Source organism: Miscanthus floridulus, chromosome 11 (genome assembly GCF_019320115.1).
Source record: "Miscanthus floridulus cultivar M001 chromosome 11, ASM1932011v1, whole genome shotgun sequence".
NCBI lineage: Eukaryota > Viridiplantae > Streptophyta > Magnoliopsida > Poales > Poaceae > Miscanthus > Miscanthus floridulus.
The window spans coordinates 81,587,144-81,602,301 of record NC_089590.1 but is presented as its reverse complement, the minus strand read 5'-3'; the positions used below and the strand labels follow the sequence as shown (position 1 = coordinate 81,602,301).

Here is a 15,158-nt window from a genome sequence, read left to right as displayed (position 1 = left end):
TAAGCTAAAACAACTTTTTAAGATTAAATTAGATTTTAGTACTTTTCAATGCATATTTTCTAGAATCTATTTTTTAGAACTTATTTATATGTTTTTTATTAGAAATTTTTTACAATAATTGGGGAAAAATTCGATGGCTGACATCGACCGAGAGCGGCCAATCCGACGGCAACAAAGGTAGGAGGCAACGGGAGGCAATGGGATGGAGGCAACGGGAGGCGATTGCTGTGTCTATGATCGGTGGGCCATATGCGCAAAAATCGCCTTCCATTGCCTCCGCAAATGTGGGGATTATGACTGGGCGGTAATTCCATTCTCGTAGTTTTTTTTTTTGATAAAGGGTAAAATGGTAACTCTATAAATGCAGTACTAATAGTTTTTTTTCGTCATCCGCTCAGGAAGGTAACACGAGCGAGATAGCCTCAGCTGGCAGTGCCAGCCATAACGTCGTCGGAGAAGCACTTTGTAGAGGTAAACTTGGGATGGAAAGATTGTCAACCTTGTTGATGGGCTTTGAATTGCCGGTGTTCAACATGTACTTTGTTCGTCAGGCTATTAGATACTCCATCTTAGGATTTGGAACGGATGAGGACACACTTACCAGGGCGATCATCTCAGGGTCCGAGATCGGCATGAACAAGATCAAAGAGGAATACAAGGTCAGGTTCAAGACCACGGTCACCAGCGACATTGTTGATGACACCTCCGAGTATTACAAGGACTTACTGCTGACCTTGATAGGGAGTGAAGATTAAAATTAAAACAACCTGCTTTTGTTAAAGATGTGTAGAATGTGTATCCGCAACCACCCAAAAAAAAGAACTTTCATCAGAGAACATGTACAAAGACCGAAAATATTCTGATGCATTCATGCATATGCATCCATTCTTTACAAGATTTTAAAAGGTCCATATCACGTTCAGATAAACCAAACCATTCTCTCCTTTGTGTTTATTGGATAGTTCTGAAAAAGCTCACGTTCAGATAAACCAAACCATTCTCTCCTTTGTGTTTATTGGATAGTTCTGAAAAGCTCCTTTTCCGCTTAAAAAGTCATTAAGCAGAACGCTTTGAGGCCACACAAAAAATTCACAGAAAGTAAAGTGCAGCAATTTCATATTGGCGATGAGGAATGAACTCATCTAGGAAACTAGGATCCGGGATCAGAGTATTATTATGCACTTTGTTATTCTACTATACTCACAGCATCTTCTGCAGCAACACAAAGTACAACAATCGAAATGTTCCTGAGCCTCATCCTCTACTGTTAAGAATACATTTATCTCTCGTTTGGACACAATACAAGGTTGGTCTCACGTGCAAAGTACAGGAAAAAAGACAAGTGAGCACCCCTTCACACTGAGCACAAAAGTGATGATCATATGTCACCAAGCTTTTGCCCGTCTTGATTTCTTATTCACTTCAAGAAAGAAGATATCTTCATCTTCTCCTGGATGACGAAGAAGCCGCAGCAATTATACCACCAGCAACAAGACCCACAACTCCAAAGGCGCCTGTGATGATAGCCATGCCAATCATACCATCTGCATTTAACCATCAAATAAGCCGTTAGCCCAAGTTAGACAAACCATAAACAGTGCATTGTAATGACTAGAGGTTTGCTCTATTGTTCTTTTCTAATATTTGAAACATGGATACATGGTAGATAACTTTATTAAGACATGATGTCTTGATCCCTACTGCTTTTCAGGGTCCATGGCTGACAGCAGTGGTTGGGGAGGTGAGGTCTCAGATTTGGGGATATATGTGAAACTTATCTCTTGATCAATACAATTGATATTTACATTAGCTTTGGGTTCATCACGTATGATTCAGAAGATGCCATGGATAGGGCATTATTCAAGACACTCCATAAATTGAAAGGTAAGAGGGTCGAGGTCAAGCGAGCTATTTCTAAGGAACCGTCTCCTAGACCTAGCATGTGCTCTCCTATGAATGGGTTCAATTATGTAACTGGTAGAACCAATAGCTTCCTTAATGGATATACCCAGCATTACAATATGAGTCCATTAGGTGGCTATGGAATGAGGATGGATGAATGTTTTGGTCTTCTATCAGGTGGGAATAATGGTTATCCATCTTTTGGTGGTAGTTATGGAATTGGAATGAATTTTGACGCATGGATGAACCCATGTACTGAAAGTGGCTCTAGCTTCAATAGTGGTATCCAGCGTGGATGGCATCTTAATCCATATTACAATGGAAATTCAGGTGGATTCAACAACTATGTTAGCTATGGTGGAGTCAATGAAAATAATGGTTTACTGTTTGACTCACTAGTTAGTAACCTTTTGGGGTATTTTTGCCCTTAATCACTCTTCTAGTTCCACAAGCTCTAATTTCTTTGTGCCATTTAGAAATGGGGACCTTCTTAGTGGAATTGGGAACAATAATGTGAATTGGGGAAACCCTCATCATGTGCCTGCTCTAGGTGCCAATAATTGCTCTGTTTACTGTACTAGAAACTTTGGTTATGGGTCCAATGAAAGCAACTTTGGTCAAGGTTCCAATGTTTATGGAAGGAATGTTGGATCAAGTGGTGTCAGTAACTTAAACCAATCAACCAATGGGTATGCAAGGAACTTTGGAGATTCATCAATAGGTGGTGGCTCCATCTATGGAGACACAACTTCGACATCAGGATCTTTTGAGCGTGATGTTACAAAAATGGTTTCAACCGGTTACATGGGCCATTGACTAATAAAGGTTAGATAGTTTGTTTCTTGTGTCATGATATCATTATCCAGCTTTCAACACTTCATTAATTTATTTTTGATAGTTTTCAATTATTAGATCCAAGCATCTTGACTATGTTAGTGTGCAATGTCGATTGAACTTAACAGACTTTACTTAATGCATCCAAGATTTGGTTTTGGAATTTTTGTGTTGTTTTTCTTTTGTGATCCTAGGTCTCCCTATGGTTCCAAAATTAGTAACCATGTTAAATGTTCTCTAAGATTATTCCTTGCATATGTGCCATAAGAAGAGTTTGTTCAATTATGTTATATGATTGCCCTTTTGTTTGGTACAGGATGGTGTGTGAACTGATTGAGTTTACTTACAGAAGTTGGTCTTTATGGGACATAGACCTATATTTTGTTCTTTTGGGAAGCGATGGTTATAATTGGCCTTTTTTCTGGATTGTGGACTTCTAATGTGTCTAAACTTCTAATGATTTTACAACTTATCTCTTGATCAATACAATTGATATTTACATTAGGACATGGAGAATTACTGGACACCAGCCCTGTTTGCTTCCGCTTATAATAGATTCTTGGTGGAAAAAAAACGAGAATCCCACCAAATGCCTCGATTATCTCAGCTTCTGCTCACCACCGATTCAGAACTTTGAACTAGCAAAATCGAGAATCGAAAAACATCCCTGCATTACGGCGATTGCAAACAGACAGGGCCATCATGTTGGCATTATAGTTGCACATGATAAGCTATTGGCCATTCATTTTCCTAACTTGGTAGTGGACATTATAGTAGGAGATGCAAAATCTATGGGCATCCATTTTATCATTTTAATACATGTTAAATTCAAGTACTGTAAAAGGGCTCTATTAGAAATTTAATTGATCCTCTAAACTATCGCTAAAAAGTAAACCTAGTCATGGGCCACCCGACTCGACTTTCCAGTGTGTCGGGTCAGGTTCAAGTTATGATTTTGACCTCTGACCTGACCCAACACGAAAAAAATCCAAACCAAAGTAGAAAAGCCCGAGAATAATCTAACTCGCTATTGTGTCAGGAAGTTCGGGCCAAAAATTTTAACCTGACATTTTTTCCTGACGTAACCTAAACTTAACCTGACCCAGTGTTTGTTCAAATCTACGCGAACGTTCGATTTACCTTTCTCCTGGCTAACCTGGCGTCACATCAACTAAAACCTGGCATCACATCAACTAAAACTGTTCAAAAAGGTAAATAGGACAGTTTTAAAAGTTTAGGGAGAAAAATCCAGTTTTCCGATTGAGGAAGGCATACAATAGTTGAGGGAGGCCAGACGGACTTCTTCAAACCTTTTTCCTTTCGGCAGACAAAGATGGATCATGAGATCATTACTGGAAAAAAAAATACTGAATTAAGGGGGGAAAATTGATGATGCAGGCAACCAGCAAGAACATTCAATATTTCAATGAGAATCGTCACTCAAACCACACGTCCGACTATCGGGAACGCAAGTTAAAATAAGAAAACATGTAACCTAACAATGATAACTTTCTTTGTATTGGCACAAGATCAATCCAACAGTACAACAAATAATCTTCCCTCTCAGAATTCTGCAAGGTTCTATTGTTTTTTGACTTGATGTTCAATCGCATCTTCAATGTACAGAGTAATCTCAACAATTCATCCGGTACTGAATGAATGAATAATTCCTGTTCATGTTCACGAATGTAAACTGCAGAACTGTTAGTGTAGGTACAATGACAATGGAAACTTCAAAACATGCTCGCAGCCAAAAATTGGAATCCAGGAGTTAAGTACGTCCCAGGATAAGTATATATGTGTACTTGCACAAAACACTTGGAAATTGCACTGGCACCACAGTGTTGATGCACATATGGGAAAACCTCGTTCAGGGATCTGCCGAATGCTGCTTGCATCCTTTGGGACCATAATGCTGTGCGGGCTTTTGGACAGTCTTATGGCACAGGGCACAAAAATGCTTCTGGCATGCCCAACAGAAGAGGTGGTTGTTGTTTCCGATCTGCCAAAGTTACCAAAGCAAGTACATAAGAGGTAATGCCAAGGCATTTGTTTGATTCTGGTTGGGGGAAATCACAATACAGTTCCAAGCTGTCAGGAGTCCACTAAGAAAACCCACTATTGTGGTTTAGCCCAGGCTTGCCTTAGTTCAAACGATAAATAAAATAAAGTGACCTAGATATCAGCAACAGTTTTACTTTATATACAGTATCCAAATAAGTAATACTAGCACTTATGAAATTCAATCGAGACATGGCTCATTGTTATTTAATCTCATTATTTAATAATAATAATTGGAATCCCATAAACGAAATAATCACAACTAAAAGGTCAAAGCACAGATCAAAACATATATGGGCAAAAGTCCCGAACAGCAACACAATTTTAAAAGCGTAAATGGCCAGAAACAAAATTCTATTGGTCTCTTCATGCGAAGATACACAGCTGCTGGATTTGTCCCCTAGTCCTCAATTCCGTTTTGAACAAAGTAGCTGCTTACCTTTGGAGACGGTTGCCGACATGTAGGGCAAGGATGAGCATGACCATTCTGCCCATGCATTTCAGCATGCGCATGTGCAACAACTTGGCGTCGGACCCTTTGATTCATTTGCATTTCCCATCTGTCTAGTTCCTCTTGAGGGAAAAGCACACAAGAACCCCTGTATGCAAAAATGGATCTTTTTTTTTGTCAAGCCAGTATATAGCAAAGAACAGAATGTGGTTATTACTGAAAGATAACTCACCTGAAATGCTCATATCCAGTGATCGCACGGTTGCATTGATAGCAAAAGTACTCCCCACAGTTCCCGCAATGCATCTTATTGCATCCTTCTGTCTTAGATATGGCCATCCTGCATTTTGGGCACTGTTTTGAATCCTTCATAATTTCCTTCAGGCTGCGTAGTTCCTCTAGAATTTTCATCTGATCTCCTTGCACATTCCCAGATTCTTGGCGTTTCTGTATAAAAATGAAATTAAGAATTGAGATTCCCAAAAATACTCTAGAGAACATAACCAAACTGGCCCCCTCAATTAATCAACCTTTCTCCAGAAAGCATTAGTTAAAGCATCGCTGCCATCAGAGTATATCAAGATGCTGTCTAGTATAATCACTCTACAGGTGCTAGAAAAGACAGCTACAGGTATATCTTGTTTGCTGGTCACAAGATACATATATAGGCATCTAGCCAGAAATCATTGTGGACACTATGGTAAAAAATGTAACCACCACCAGTAACCCTTCCTGACGATGGTTTTCTGCTTAAGACACTCAGAACAGAAAACAATAAACATCTGAACAACCATACATTAGATTCGAGCATATGTAAACTGTTTTCTAGTAGTTCCCATTTTCTGTTTCTACTTATCATATATTAGTATACTAAAAATTTCTATATTGTGATCATATCAAGCCTTAAATATAATACATTAGGTATAAGTTAAATATACAGGGAATCAAGTTCTCTTACCTCCAAGATCATAAGTCTTTCTTCTGGAGACATACATTGCTCTCCAATATGACGGCGATTTCTACAAAGGGTACAAAAGCTGAACAAACAACTTGAACACACTGCTTCATTACCTACGTCCTCCAAGCAAGCAGTTTGACATCTTGGACAGTAGACAACATCTTTCATGGCATCAAGAGTTCTCTGAAGCAGTAATCCCTCCCAACGTTCATATTCGTCCTCTCCAAGCAACCTTTTCAATACATTTGGAGGAACAGCACCTTCACATTTCGTATCAGGACATAGCAACTTCACTACATTTCCTTCCTTGACATTCATTTTGCAGTATGTTTGCATGCATTTCCAGCAAAAGAAATGATGACACGGAAGTTTGATGAAATCAACACCTGATGAGATAACAAATTAGATTAGAAGAAAAATAGAAGCAGCATCAATTCAGATAGTGAGGATAAAAGAAATGGATATAGAGCATATCCAAGTTGAAGACAGTTATGAAGACCTCGCTAGGCTTTTAAAGTTATACAAACAAGTACAGCTGGAATTTTTTTTTTCAAGACTATTTAACATAGAAATCAGAATAAGGTCTATTTCTACCTGTAATGGAAAAACATGTAAAAATTTACAACTCCAGTACCTAGTGAACTGTATAAAAAAGGAAAGTTTGGGGACTAAACTGCATGTAGAGTGGCAATATGATAATATATAGACAAATAGGTCCATACTATGCCGGGACAACCATAGGTCAACAGACACCTTTATTGTTAACTTACACAGCAGAAAACTTCTACGCGCAACACCGTAAACATTACTGCAGATACAACGAAGGTGAAATAATTACCAGGACACTCGCTGAAACAAATCATGCACTCATGGATAGCATGTAAGAAAGCTTCACGATGCTTATTTTCATTGTATCTCATCAGCCTTGGAATTATAACATCTGGTGGAGCATTATCTGGACAAGCACGCTTATCTTCACCATCCGCATCACATGTTACATCACTCTTGCTCAAAATTACTTCATTACCAAACCCTATGTGAGAAAGGGAAGAACTTTGGAGCCATTGCACCCATTGATATGTTACTTCCATCCCTTGTTGCTCTTCCCAAAGCATATCAAGCATGCGACATAACAACGAAATCATCCCTTTATCAAGCCAATATGTAGATATAGTGAAAAAGGGAGGACGGTGACTTGGGTATGATGTAGGCAGGAGACATGTTAGCAGGATTGGAGGCAAATGCTCAACTCTGAACTTGTAGAAAAGGTCATCATCATCATCATCACGTGTTGCCCCATAATTTAATGTTCCATCACCATAATTGAGCTTTGTTGATACATCTATAGAATCTGGAATCTCAATATGCACAAGAACCTGTAATTACACTAGCAAATTACATCCTTGCTCCTACAGTACAAAGAATATGACCTGAAAACTGAAATGAAGGATATACCTGGAAAGACCGCTGGCCTCCCTTTCTGTCCAAAATCACTACAGCATCTCCAAAAATTGCTTCGAGGGCACAGATCTGAGCAATGGATTTACATTCTATCAGACTAAAACAAGTGATTAAGACACGCTTAATTATTGAAAGCAAAGATAATTGTAATTGTAATTAGCAGCACCCAAGTACACTATTCTAGATTTCTAGTACTCCCTCCGGTCACCGGTCAGGAATACTTGACATTCCTGACCAGAGGAATGAGTTAGCCTGCCGCAGTACAATCTCAGCGTCGGAACATCAAGTATTGACATACGGAGGTAGTAGTACTATTTGGCTTCTTGTTATAGCTAGTCAGTATTACTTGGAAAAAAACTTTTTGCTGGTGAACGGCACAAAAAAAAAAGTATTTACCAGATTGGCAGAAATGCAAATGTATTATAGGGACACTTTGTAAAGTGGTATTTTCGCTGGTGAAGGGCACAGACCCAAAGTACTCAAATGTATGAGAAGGACAACTTGTAAAGTGCGTTTCTTCGCTCACATTGGTCTAAAGTTAATCAAGCCCATATATAATACAAGCATATGACAGTTCATCTGAACGAAGGAGGCTACAAGTTTAGGTCAGTTACTAAACAGAGGCACACATAAATAACACACTGGCCACGATAATCAGTAAAGGCAGCATGGTACTCTTGAAGTTCAGTTAATCATCCGTAACAATGAGACTGAAACATGCTAAGTAATGCTTCTCCAACTAATATCAGCAACGAGTCAAACACAGAGAGTCAGAGAGAACATCGCATCACCTCGTCCTCCTGCCTCTGATCATTGGCGCGCACCTCCTCCTCGGTCAACTCCACCTCATCCCCACCAACCTCCGCCAGCTCGTGCAGCTTCCTTACAGCCTCCTCCTCCCAACTCCCGCCCGCCGCAGGCCTCCCAGAAGACGACGCCTCGACCGGCGGCGCGGGGTCCTCGTGCACGGGTTCGGAAGGCGGCGGCGACGGCGATGGCGGATCACCGTCAGAAGCAGGGGCGACACGGAGGCGCTCCAGTGCCTCAGCGGCGGCGGACGCCCCGGCGTCAGGTGCCTTAAGGCCCTCGGCCTCGGCAACGCCGGCCTGGGGAGGCTCGGCGGCGGGGCTAGGGTTTGGGGCCGCGGCCTTCCGGGGAGGCCTCGGCCCGGCCGTGAGACCAACGGGGGCGTGCGAGGCCGCGCCCCTCGCCTTGTGCGACTTCCGAGGCATCTCGCGGTGGCGGGCCGGCCGTTAAGGCGGTGTGTTTTACGCAGTGGAGAGATTCGACCCGTGAGGAACTGGTCCGCGCTTTGCGGCGGCGGCGACGAGTCGTGCCCGCGTCAGCAGTGAGGTGGGTGTTCTCTGGTCTGGTGCCGGCACGGCGGACACGAATCTCGGCGCGCTCGATGTGGAAGAGGCCGGCTGTTCTTTCGCGGCTCGGCGGGCTCGCGGTCGCAATAGGCGCTAGTAGCCACTACGCTACGGGTGCGCTGGCAAAAGCGGAAGTTTCGTTTCGCTTCGTTTGTCTTAGTGGTGTGTACATCTTTGCCCACGTTTGACTGACCATCTTGTAGCACCAACTACTCGTGCTTCTCACCGGTCGCCACTCTATGTACTACATCTGCAGCCTCTTTTTTTTTTAACTCATCAAGCCTGTCAACAGATAAGTGAGGAAGAGACAAAGACAGAATTTATATCTGTAGCAGCAGAGTCACCACATTCATCTTGAGCTAGAGCGTTGGCATCCTCATGGGTTACAGACTCGCCTTCTTCAGGCTTGATTCCTCTTTGAGTCTTCTGGAGGTGTAGAATTAAGTTCTAGCAAAACATTTGCTGCCATGAGATGAATTGCAGATCCACCACCCCATTTCACACCTATAGAGCTAGAGGGAGGTCAACTGGTGGAGAGTGATCATGCTTGAGGAGCTCACTTAAAAGAGCAACTCCAGCAGTGGCACCTAAATCAGGCCCCTAAATCTAATTTGGGTGCTGTCCTCAACTTTTGTTGGCTCAGTTTTATGCTTCTACTCCAACAGCCGCACCTAAATTTGGCCCCACAAATTTATTCTGGTAGAGAATGATAGATAGGACCCGCTTGTCATCGGCTCTTTCTTCTTCCTCTGGCCCCGTTCGCGTGCCCTTAAACCCGGCTTGATCCGCTTCTTTTTTTTCATCCGGAACAGTATTTTTCTCTCACAAATTCCTCCAGAATTCCTCCAAACCATCCAAATTCCTCCACAACCATACCAGCCGAACACCCCGAGAAGATGGATTCGACTGCAGCAGCGGCCTGAGCCCATGTGTCGGAGGACCGAGGCCGCTCTTGTGCGGTCACTGCCGGAGCTCGCGTCTGCCCCGCGAAGGGAAGTCACGGTCGTCGCCGGAGCTCGCGTTCGCCCCACCGTGGGAAGCCGCCAGAGCTCATGTCCGCCACGGCGAGGGAAGCTGCCGGAGCTCGCGTCTGCCCTGTCGATGGAATCCGCCGTGGAGTTGCGCCCGCCGGGAAGTCGCGGTCGCCGGTGGAATAGGTGAGCCGCCAGGGAAGTCGCGGGGTGGAGGAGTCGCAACCGTCAGAGGAAGCCGCAGGGGTTGGAGATACGCACAGGAGGATTTTGGGGCTTGGCCTAGACCCAACGAGAATGGGGTCTAGAGCAAGGATTTGGTGCCCACACAAATTTCGAGGTTCTAGTAAGGGCTCTGCTAGAGCACGTTTTAATTCTAGGATCTCATATTTAGCTATGGGATTTAAGTAAGGGCCATGCTAGAGTTGCTCTAGTGATCACATCTAGGGAGCTCTACTTTCTGTACAAATCAGGGGAGCTGGGCTCACGAGCAAGTGGTGTGATATGAAGAAATGGATCACGCGCTGCAGTGATGGCTTCTTGGCATCGGCAACGAGATGCTCCGCAGGAAAGATAAATTTGAAATTACCGGTGTACGTAGTCTCTTCGTGTATTTTTTTTTTAAAAAAAAATTGTGGTGGTGTGCTCATTGTCACCTGCAAAACCACAAGTTGCTTGTGATTAACTTCAGTGGCAGAGGGACAGAGTGACACAACCCACAAGTAAATCACGTTAGGATTGGGTCATGGTTTTCGACCCATTGACTCGACCGACCCAAAAAAAATCAACCCAAAGTACAAAAACTCGAAAAAAATAGTCTGACCCAATCCAACCTGCCAGTGTGTCCTGTTAGACTCACGCCAAAGATTTTGACTCGTCAGTTTTTCCAACCCCGTGTTTGATCAAGTCCAATCCACACTTTACCTTAATCTCTGCTAAAAATCGCATAACGACTTATTATAAATTGGAATGGGAAACTCACTCCATGCGTCCCACTATATATCAAGACGTGCACGATTCAACATGTACGGGAGAGAAACAAGCGTGGACACCCCGCGTGAACACTGCACGACGTCGGGCGCCAAACTCGCGCTCCACACGTGCACGATCTCATATTCTAATTGCTACTGACGCACTCAGTCAACTAACTGAACGAGAGAATAGGTGCCGAACAAGGCATGAAGGTAATCCAACAAATAGATATCTTCACGCCATGGTCCTTTCTTCTTCCCAGAGTTTAATTACTTGGCGGTACTGAACACATGGGGGGGGGGGGGGGGGGGGGGGGGGGGGGATGGGTTGCATGCTCGTCATCGACTTCGTGTTCCGTTGTTGATCTTATGATGGATGTCTTCTCTTCTTTCCCCATAATCTCGATTCAAACCATGTATTTCTGAAAGCCACGATCTAGAACGCCTCCTTCAGTAACTATTGTCTCCTTGATGTAGTTTTCATTGTCAACCTTGATGAACTTTTCTTTGAAAGTTTCTGATCCAGGAGTTCCTAGCAACATGAATCACAAGAAAAGTAGGCAAATTATTTGGAGCTGAGACAGCATCATCGTACCCTCAAAGAAGCACATGTTTTCAGTTTCAGGTTCTAACCTGGAGGGAAGGTAATAAGGAGGACTGATCCAGCACGGCCATCTCCCTCTAAAAGTTCAACCTTTGAGACCACTTCAGGAAGCAGTTGGGGCATCAATTTCCCAAAAGGAGAGTTCCATAGACAAACCCCCCCCCCCCCCCCCCCCCCAACACACACACACACACGCGCGCGCGCGTCGGCAGCGGGGAACCCGGTCTCAAAACTCATGGCAAATGCTCCCTTTCATCGCTTTGAGCTCTGTAGACATGCTAAGGTATACACAAAGACTTCTTTTCTGTGGAACTTGCACTTGCAGGCAGGAGGAAAATGAGATTTTATAGCCGATCGCGATCTTGAAATGTCTGCTGACACCCGAGGAAATGTGAGAAGTCAGAAGAGTGTCAGCAGAGAACTCTAGTTTAATAAACTTAGCCATATGGTATTGTCAACCATACGCTGCCATTTTGGACTAATTGGCTTTGACCTGAACATCTTGCAAGAAAAACTTGGGCTAGCTGTTATTTTTTTCAGAACAAGAGCTTATATTAATCTAACATCAGCATTACAGTCATGCTGGATACATGCTGGCTTGACTGCAGATCCCACAAAATGCAATGGAAGGATCAAATGGCAATCATTTGTTCATTACCATATTCTATTTGGTTTATTGGTAGATACAATCTTCACTAATCAAACATATACACGATATCATCCTTTCTTGAGAGCTTACTCAGGACCCTTCTTCTGCTTGATATATTCTGTGATGGCCTTAGCAATAGTAGCTAAACCACTCGTACTGACTACAGGAGGGTTGCTCGCATGCTCTGGATCAACTTCATATTCAATAGTTGATCTTATGGTTGCTGTCTTCTGTTCTTTTCCTATAATCTCGGTTCGTACCAAATATTTCTTAAAGCCATGATCGAGAAAGCTTCCTTCAGTTACTAGGACCTCCTTGATGCAGTTTTCATTATCGACCTTGATGAACTCTTCTTTGAAAGCTTCTGATCCAGGAGTTCCTACCAACATGAATCAGAAGAAAGCAAAGTTATTTGGAGCTGAGATCGCATCATACCTCAAAGAAGCTCGTGTTTCAGGTTCTAACCTGGCGGGAAAGTGACAAGCAGAACTGTTCCAACGCCACCATCTCCCTCTACAAGTTCAACCTTTGAGAACACTTGAGGAAGCAATTGGGGAATCAGATCCCCAACAAGGAGGCCTCCATAGACCTCCCACACGTCGGCAGCTGGGAGTCCAGTCTCAAACTCGTGGCTAAGGCTCCCTTTCATTGCTTTGGTGAGCTCTGTAGTAGCCATGCTGAGGCAACCGCAATGTGAGTTCTCTGTCTGTACATATATAGACTTTTCTTCTGTGGAAATTGCAGGCAGGAGATATGAGATTTATTCAAACGTCAATGCCACCCGAAGAATATGACAGAGTGTCAGTAGAGAACTCTAGTTAATAATAAGGTGTTATTCATATGGTATGGTCGACCATAGGATGCCATTAACAAGGCACAGTTCGCCAAATTTTGAGCACCTTATTTTTTTTCGGTGTAGACCTAACCTTGTCAGTTATGTCCAACAATCAGCTAATTATAAGAATGAACTATTCCTTGTTAAACTCATGGAGAAGGCTCTCTTCCCTTGCATTGTCATGAGCTATCAGGGCCTATCACTATAAACCAGAAGAACTAACTAAATTCTCAAAGAACCCCACAAGTTTTTCTTTTCTTTTGTTACCGTTGCAGGCACCAGGCCGCAGCAAAATGAGATCTTAAAAAGTTGAGAAGTCAGTGTCATGTTAAGAATATAACATCTCAATTAGTGCGTTTGTGTTCTCTTAAACTTGAGTAGGCTATGCGATTCAAAAAAAAAATGAGTAGGCTGTGTGAATCATGATATGCAAAGGTCAAAAGAGTACTTTCAAGATTTTTGTGTCAGTGTCTCTCATGCTGCAGTGGCGGATCCAGGATTGAGGCAAGGGAGGGGCTAATTTCCATGTTACATATCTATGCAAAATTTGTCCCGACTTAACACCATACCTAATTTTGGGGACTTTTTAAACATGTATACTGACACTAGTAACTGAGAACAAGTTCATTTGAACATGTAATGATGCTAAATTCAAAAACAAAAAACCATCTTTCTGAGTATTCGTACAATTAATATATACACACGGAAAGTGTTATCAATAATTGCATAAATATTCTAGTAAGCAACAAATGAACATGAGGATACATTAGCACAACCTACATGTTTCTAAGCTATGGAGTGCCGCTCGCATTCAAGGCCAACCAGCGCTATTCACTGTAAAACTCCTTCTTAATGATATACATGCTAAGCATGGACGCGAAATAAAAAAGCTTCTGAACTTCTTTCCACCAAATTCAGCATAATTAATATGTTCAACTCGCTTACCTAAGCAAAAACAAGGAAAGAGCCGGACCTGGGCACCGGGGTCTGGGGCCAGGCCGCAACCTGGGCACTGGCCGGGTAGCGCCCAGCCGCTCAGCACTGCAGGCTGCAGCAGGGGTGCTGGGGGGCTGGGCGTGTGGGGCGCCGGGGTAAGCGGCCGCCGGGCGGCGGATCTGCCGGCCGGCCACCACTGAGGAGGAGGAAGCTGGAGGAGCGGGTCGCGGATTATGCGGTGCGCCGGCTGGGGCGACGGCCGACGGGGGCGAGGGCGCTGTCGAGCGTGGTCGCGCTCGCGCGGGGAGTCGCTGAGACTTGAGTCTCGAGTCGTGGAGTCGGGATGTGGCGCCGGGAGATGCGAGACGCGACAGCAACCGAGGCCGGCTAGTGTTGGAGTCTTCGAGATGGGCTGGTGTCGCGAGGGCTAGCTTGGCCTTTGTGAGAGCCTGTCCCTACTTTTGTTGGGCCGCGGCAGCAACCGAGGCCGCCCCATGCCGATACGCAATTGGTTCTGGGCTTGGAGCGTCCAAAATAGATAACATTTTTTACTTTTAGATATTATACATGTTTGACCATTTGTCTTATTCAGTTTTTCTATAAATAATAAATAATATACATTATCATTAAAGTATATCTAATGGTAAAATAAGTCATAAAAAATAAATAATATTTATACAACAAATTTAAAATTTAAATAAGACGAACAGTGAAACAAGATGTCCAAAAGTCAAAAGTGTCATGTATTTGGGACGGGGTATATAACAATTAGAAAATAATAACTACTCTCCCATCCTAAAGTACAAGGTATGTGTAAGTTTGAAACTTGTTTAAAATATATAAGATATTATGGATTGCTCAATCTCATTTGTGCTTCTGTCTTTAGAAATTAAAATTCCATCCTTGTATGTCTTCTATTTTAACACGTTTTTGCCCAAAATGACTCATGCAACTGGTAGCCAAATCAATGACATGCATGCATGTCTCTTTGTGCGCCTTACTAGGAAATTAAATAAGCCAACAACCGAACTAGTAAATAATTAGTGAGAGACAAATTAGTCATTTGGTAGACTATTTGATTCTAAAATTGCTTGAACACCTTGTATTAATGAGGGGGGAGTAGTTCAAATGGCTCATGTGATGCAATATTTA

General features: G+C 43.0%; 2 protein-coding genes and 1 pseudogene across 5 annotated transcripts; 1 reads left to right on the top strand and 2 right to left on the bottom strand.

Annotated features, from left to right (window-relative positions):
* Positions 1-1,651: 1,651 nt before the first annotated feature.
* LOC136492297 (heterogeneous nuclear ribonucleoprotein 1-like) lies at positions 1,652-2,718 on the top strand (annotated as a pseudogene).
* A 1,441-nt stretch (positions 2,719-4,159) lies between these two features.
* Positions 4,160-9,170, bottom strand: LOC136491355 (uncharacterized). 2 transcript variants are annotated; one of them, XM_066487629.1, is made up of 7 exons: positions 8,459-9,170; positions 7,662-7,736; positions 7,045-7,582; positions 6,207-6,592; positions 5,481-5,695; positions 5,237-5,414; positions 4,160-4,738 (listed from the first exon to the last, which is right to left on the bottom strand). In XM_066487629.1, exons 1-7 carry the CDS (start codon positions 8,897-8,899, stop codon positions 4,607-4,609), a joined length of 1,965 nt encoding a protein of 654 aa, XP_066343726.1. In that variant the 5' UTR covers positions 8,900-9,170; the 3' UTR covers positions 4,160-4,606. The 2 variants fall into 2 exon arrangements, with proteins under 2 accessions (XP_066343726.1, XP_066343727.1); XM_066487630.1 differs by having other exon boundaries at positions 4,163-4,738; positions 5,237-5,396; positions 8,459-9,168.
* A 2,937-nt stretch (positions 9,171-12,107) lies between these two features.
* On the bottom strand, positions 12,108-14,382 carry LOC136491356 (norbelladine synthase-like). Of its 3 annotated transcripts, none has more exons than XM_066487633.1 (3): positions 14,016-14,382; positions 12,701-12,912; positions 12,108-12,614 (listed from the first exon to the last, which is right to left on the bottom strand). In XM_066487633.1, the coding sequence occupies exons 2-3, from the start codon at positions 12,909-12,911 to the stop codon at positions 12,322-12,324; spliced, it is 504 nt and encodes a 167-aa protein (XP_066343730.1). In that variant the 5' UTR covers position 12,912; positions 14,016-14,382; the 3' UTR covers positions 12,108-12,321. The 3 variants fall into 3 exon arrangements, with proteins under 3 accessions (XP_066343730.1, XP_066343728.1, XP_066343729.1); XM_066487631.1 differs by having other exon boundaries at positions 12,701-12,964; positions 14,044-14,382; XM_066487632.1 differs by having other exon boundaries at positions 14,044-14,382.
* Between the last annotated feature and the right edge of the window lie 776 nt (positions 14,383-15,158).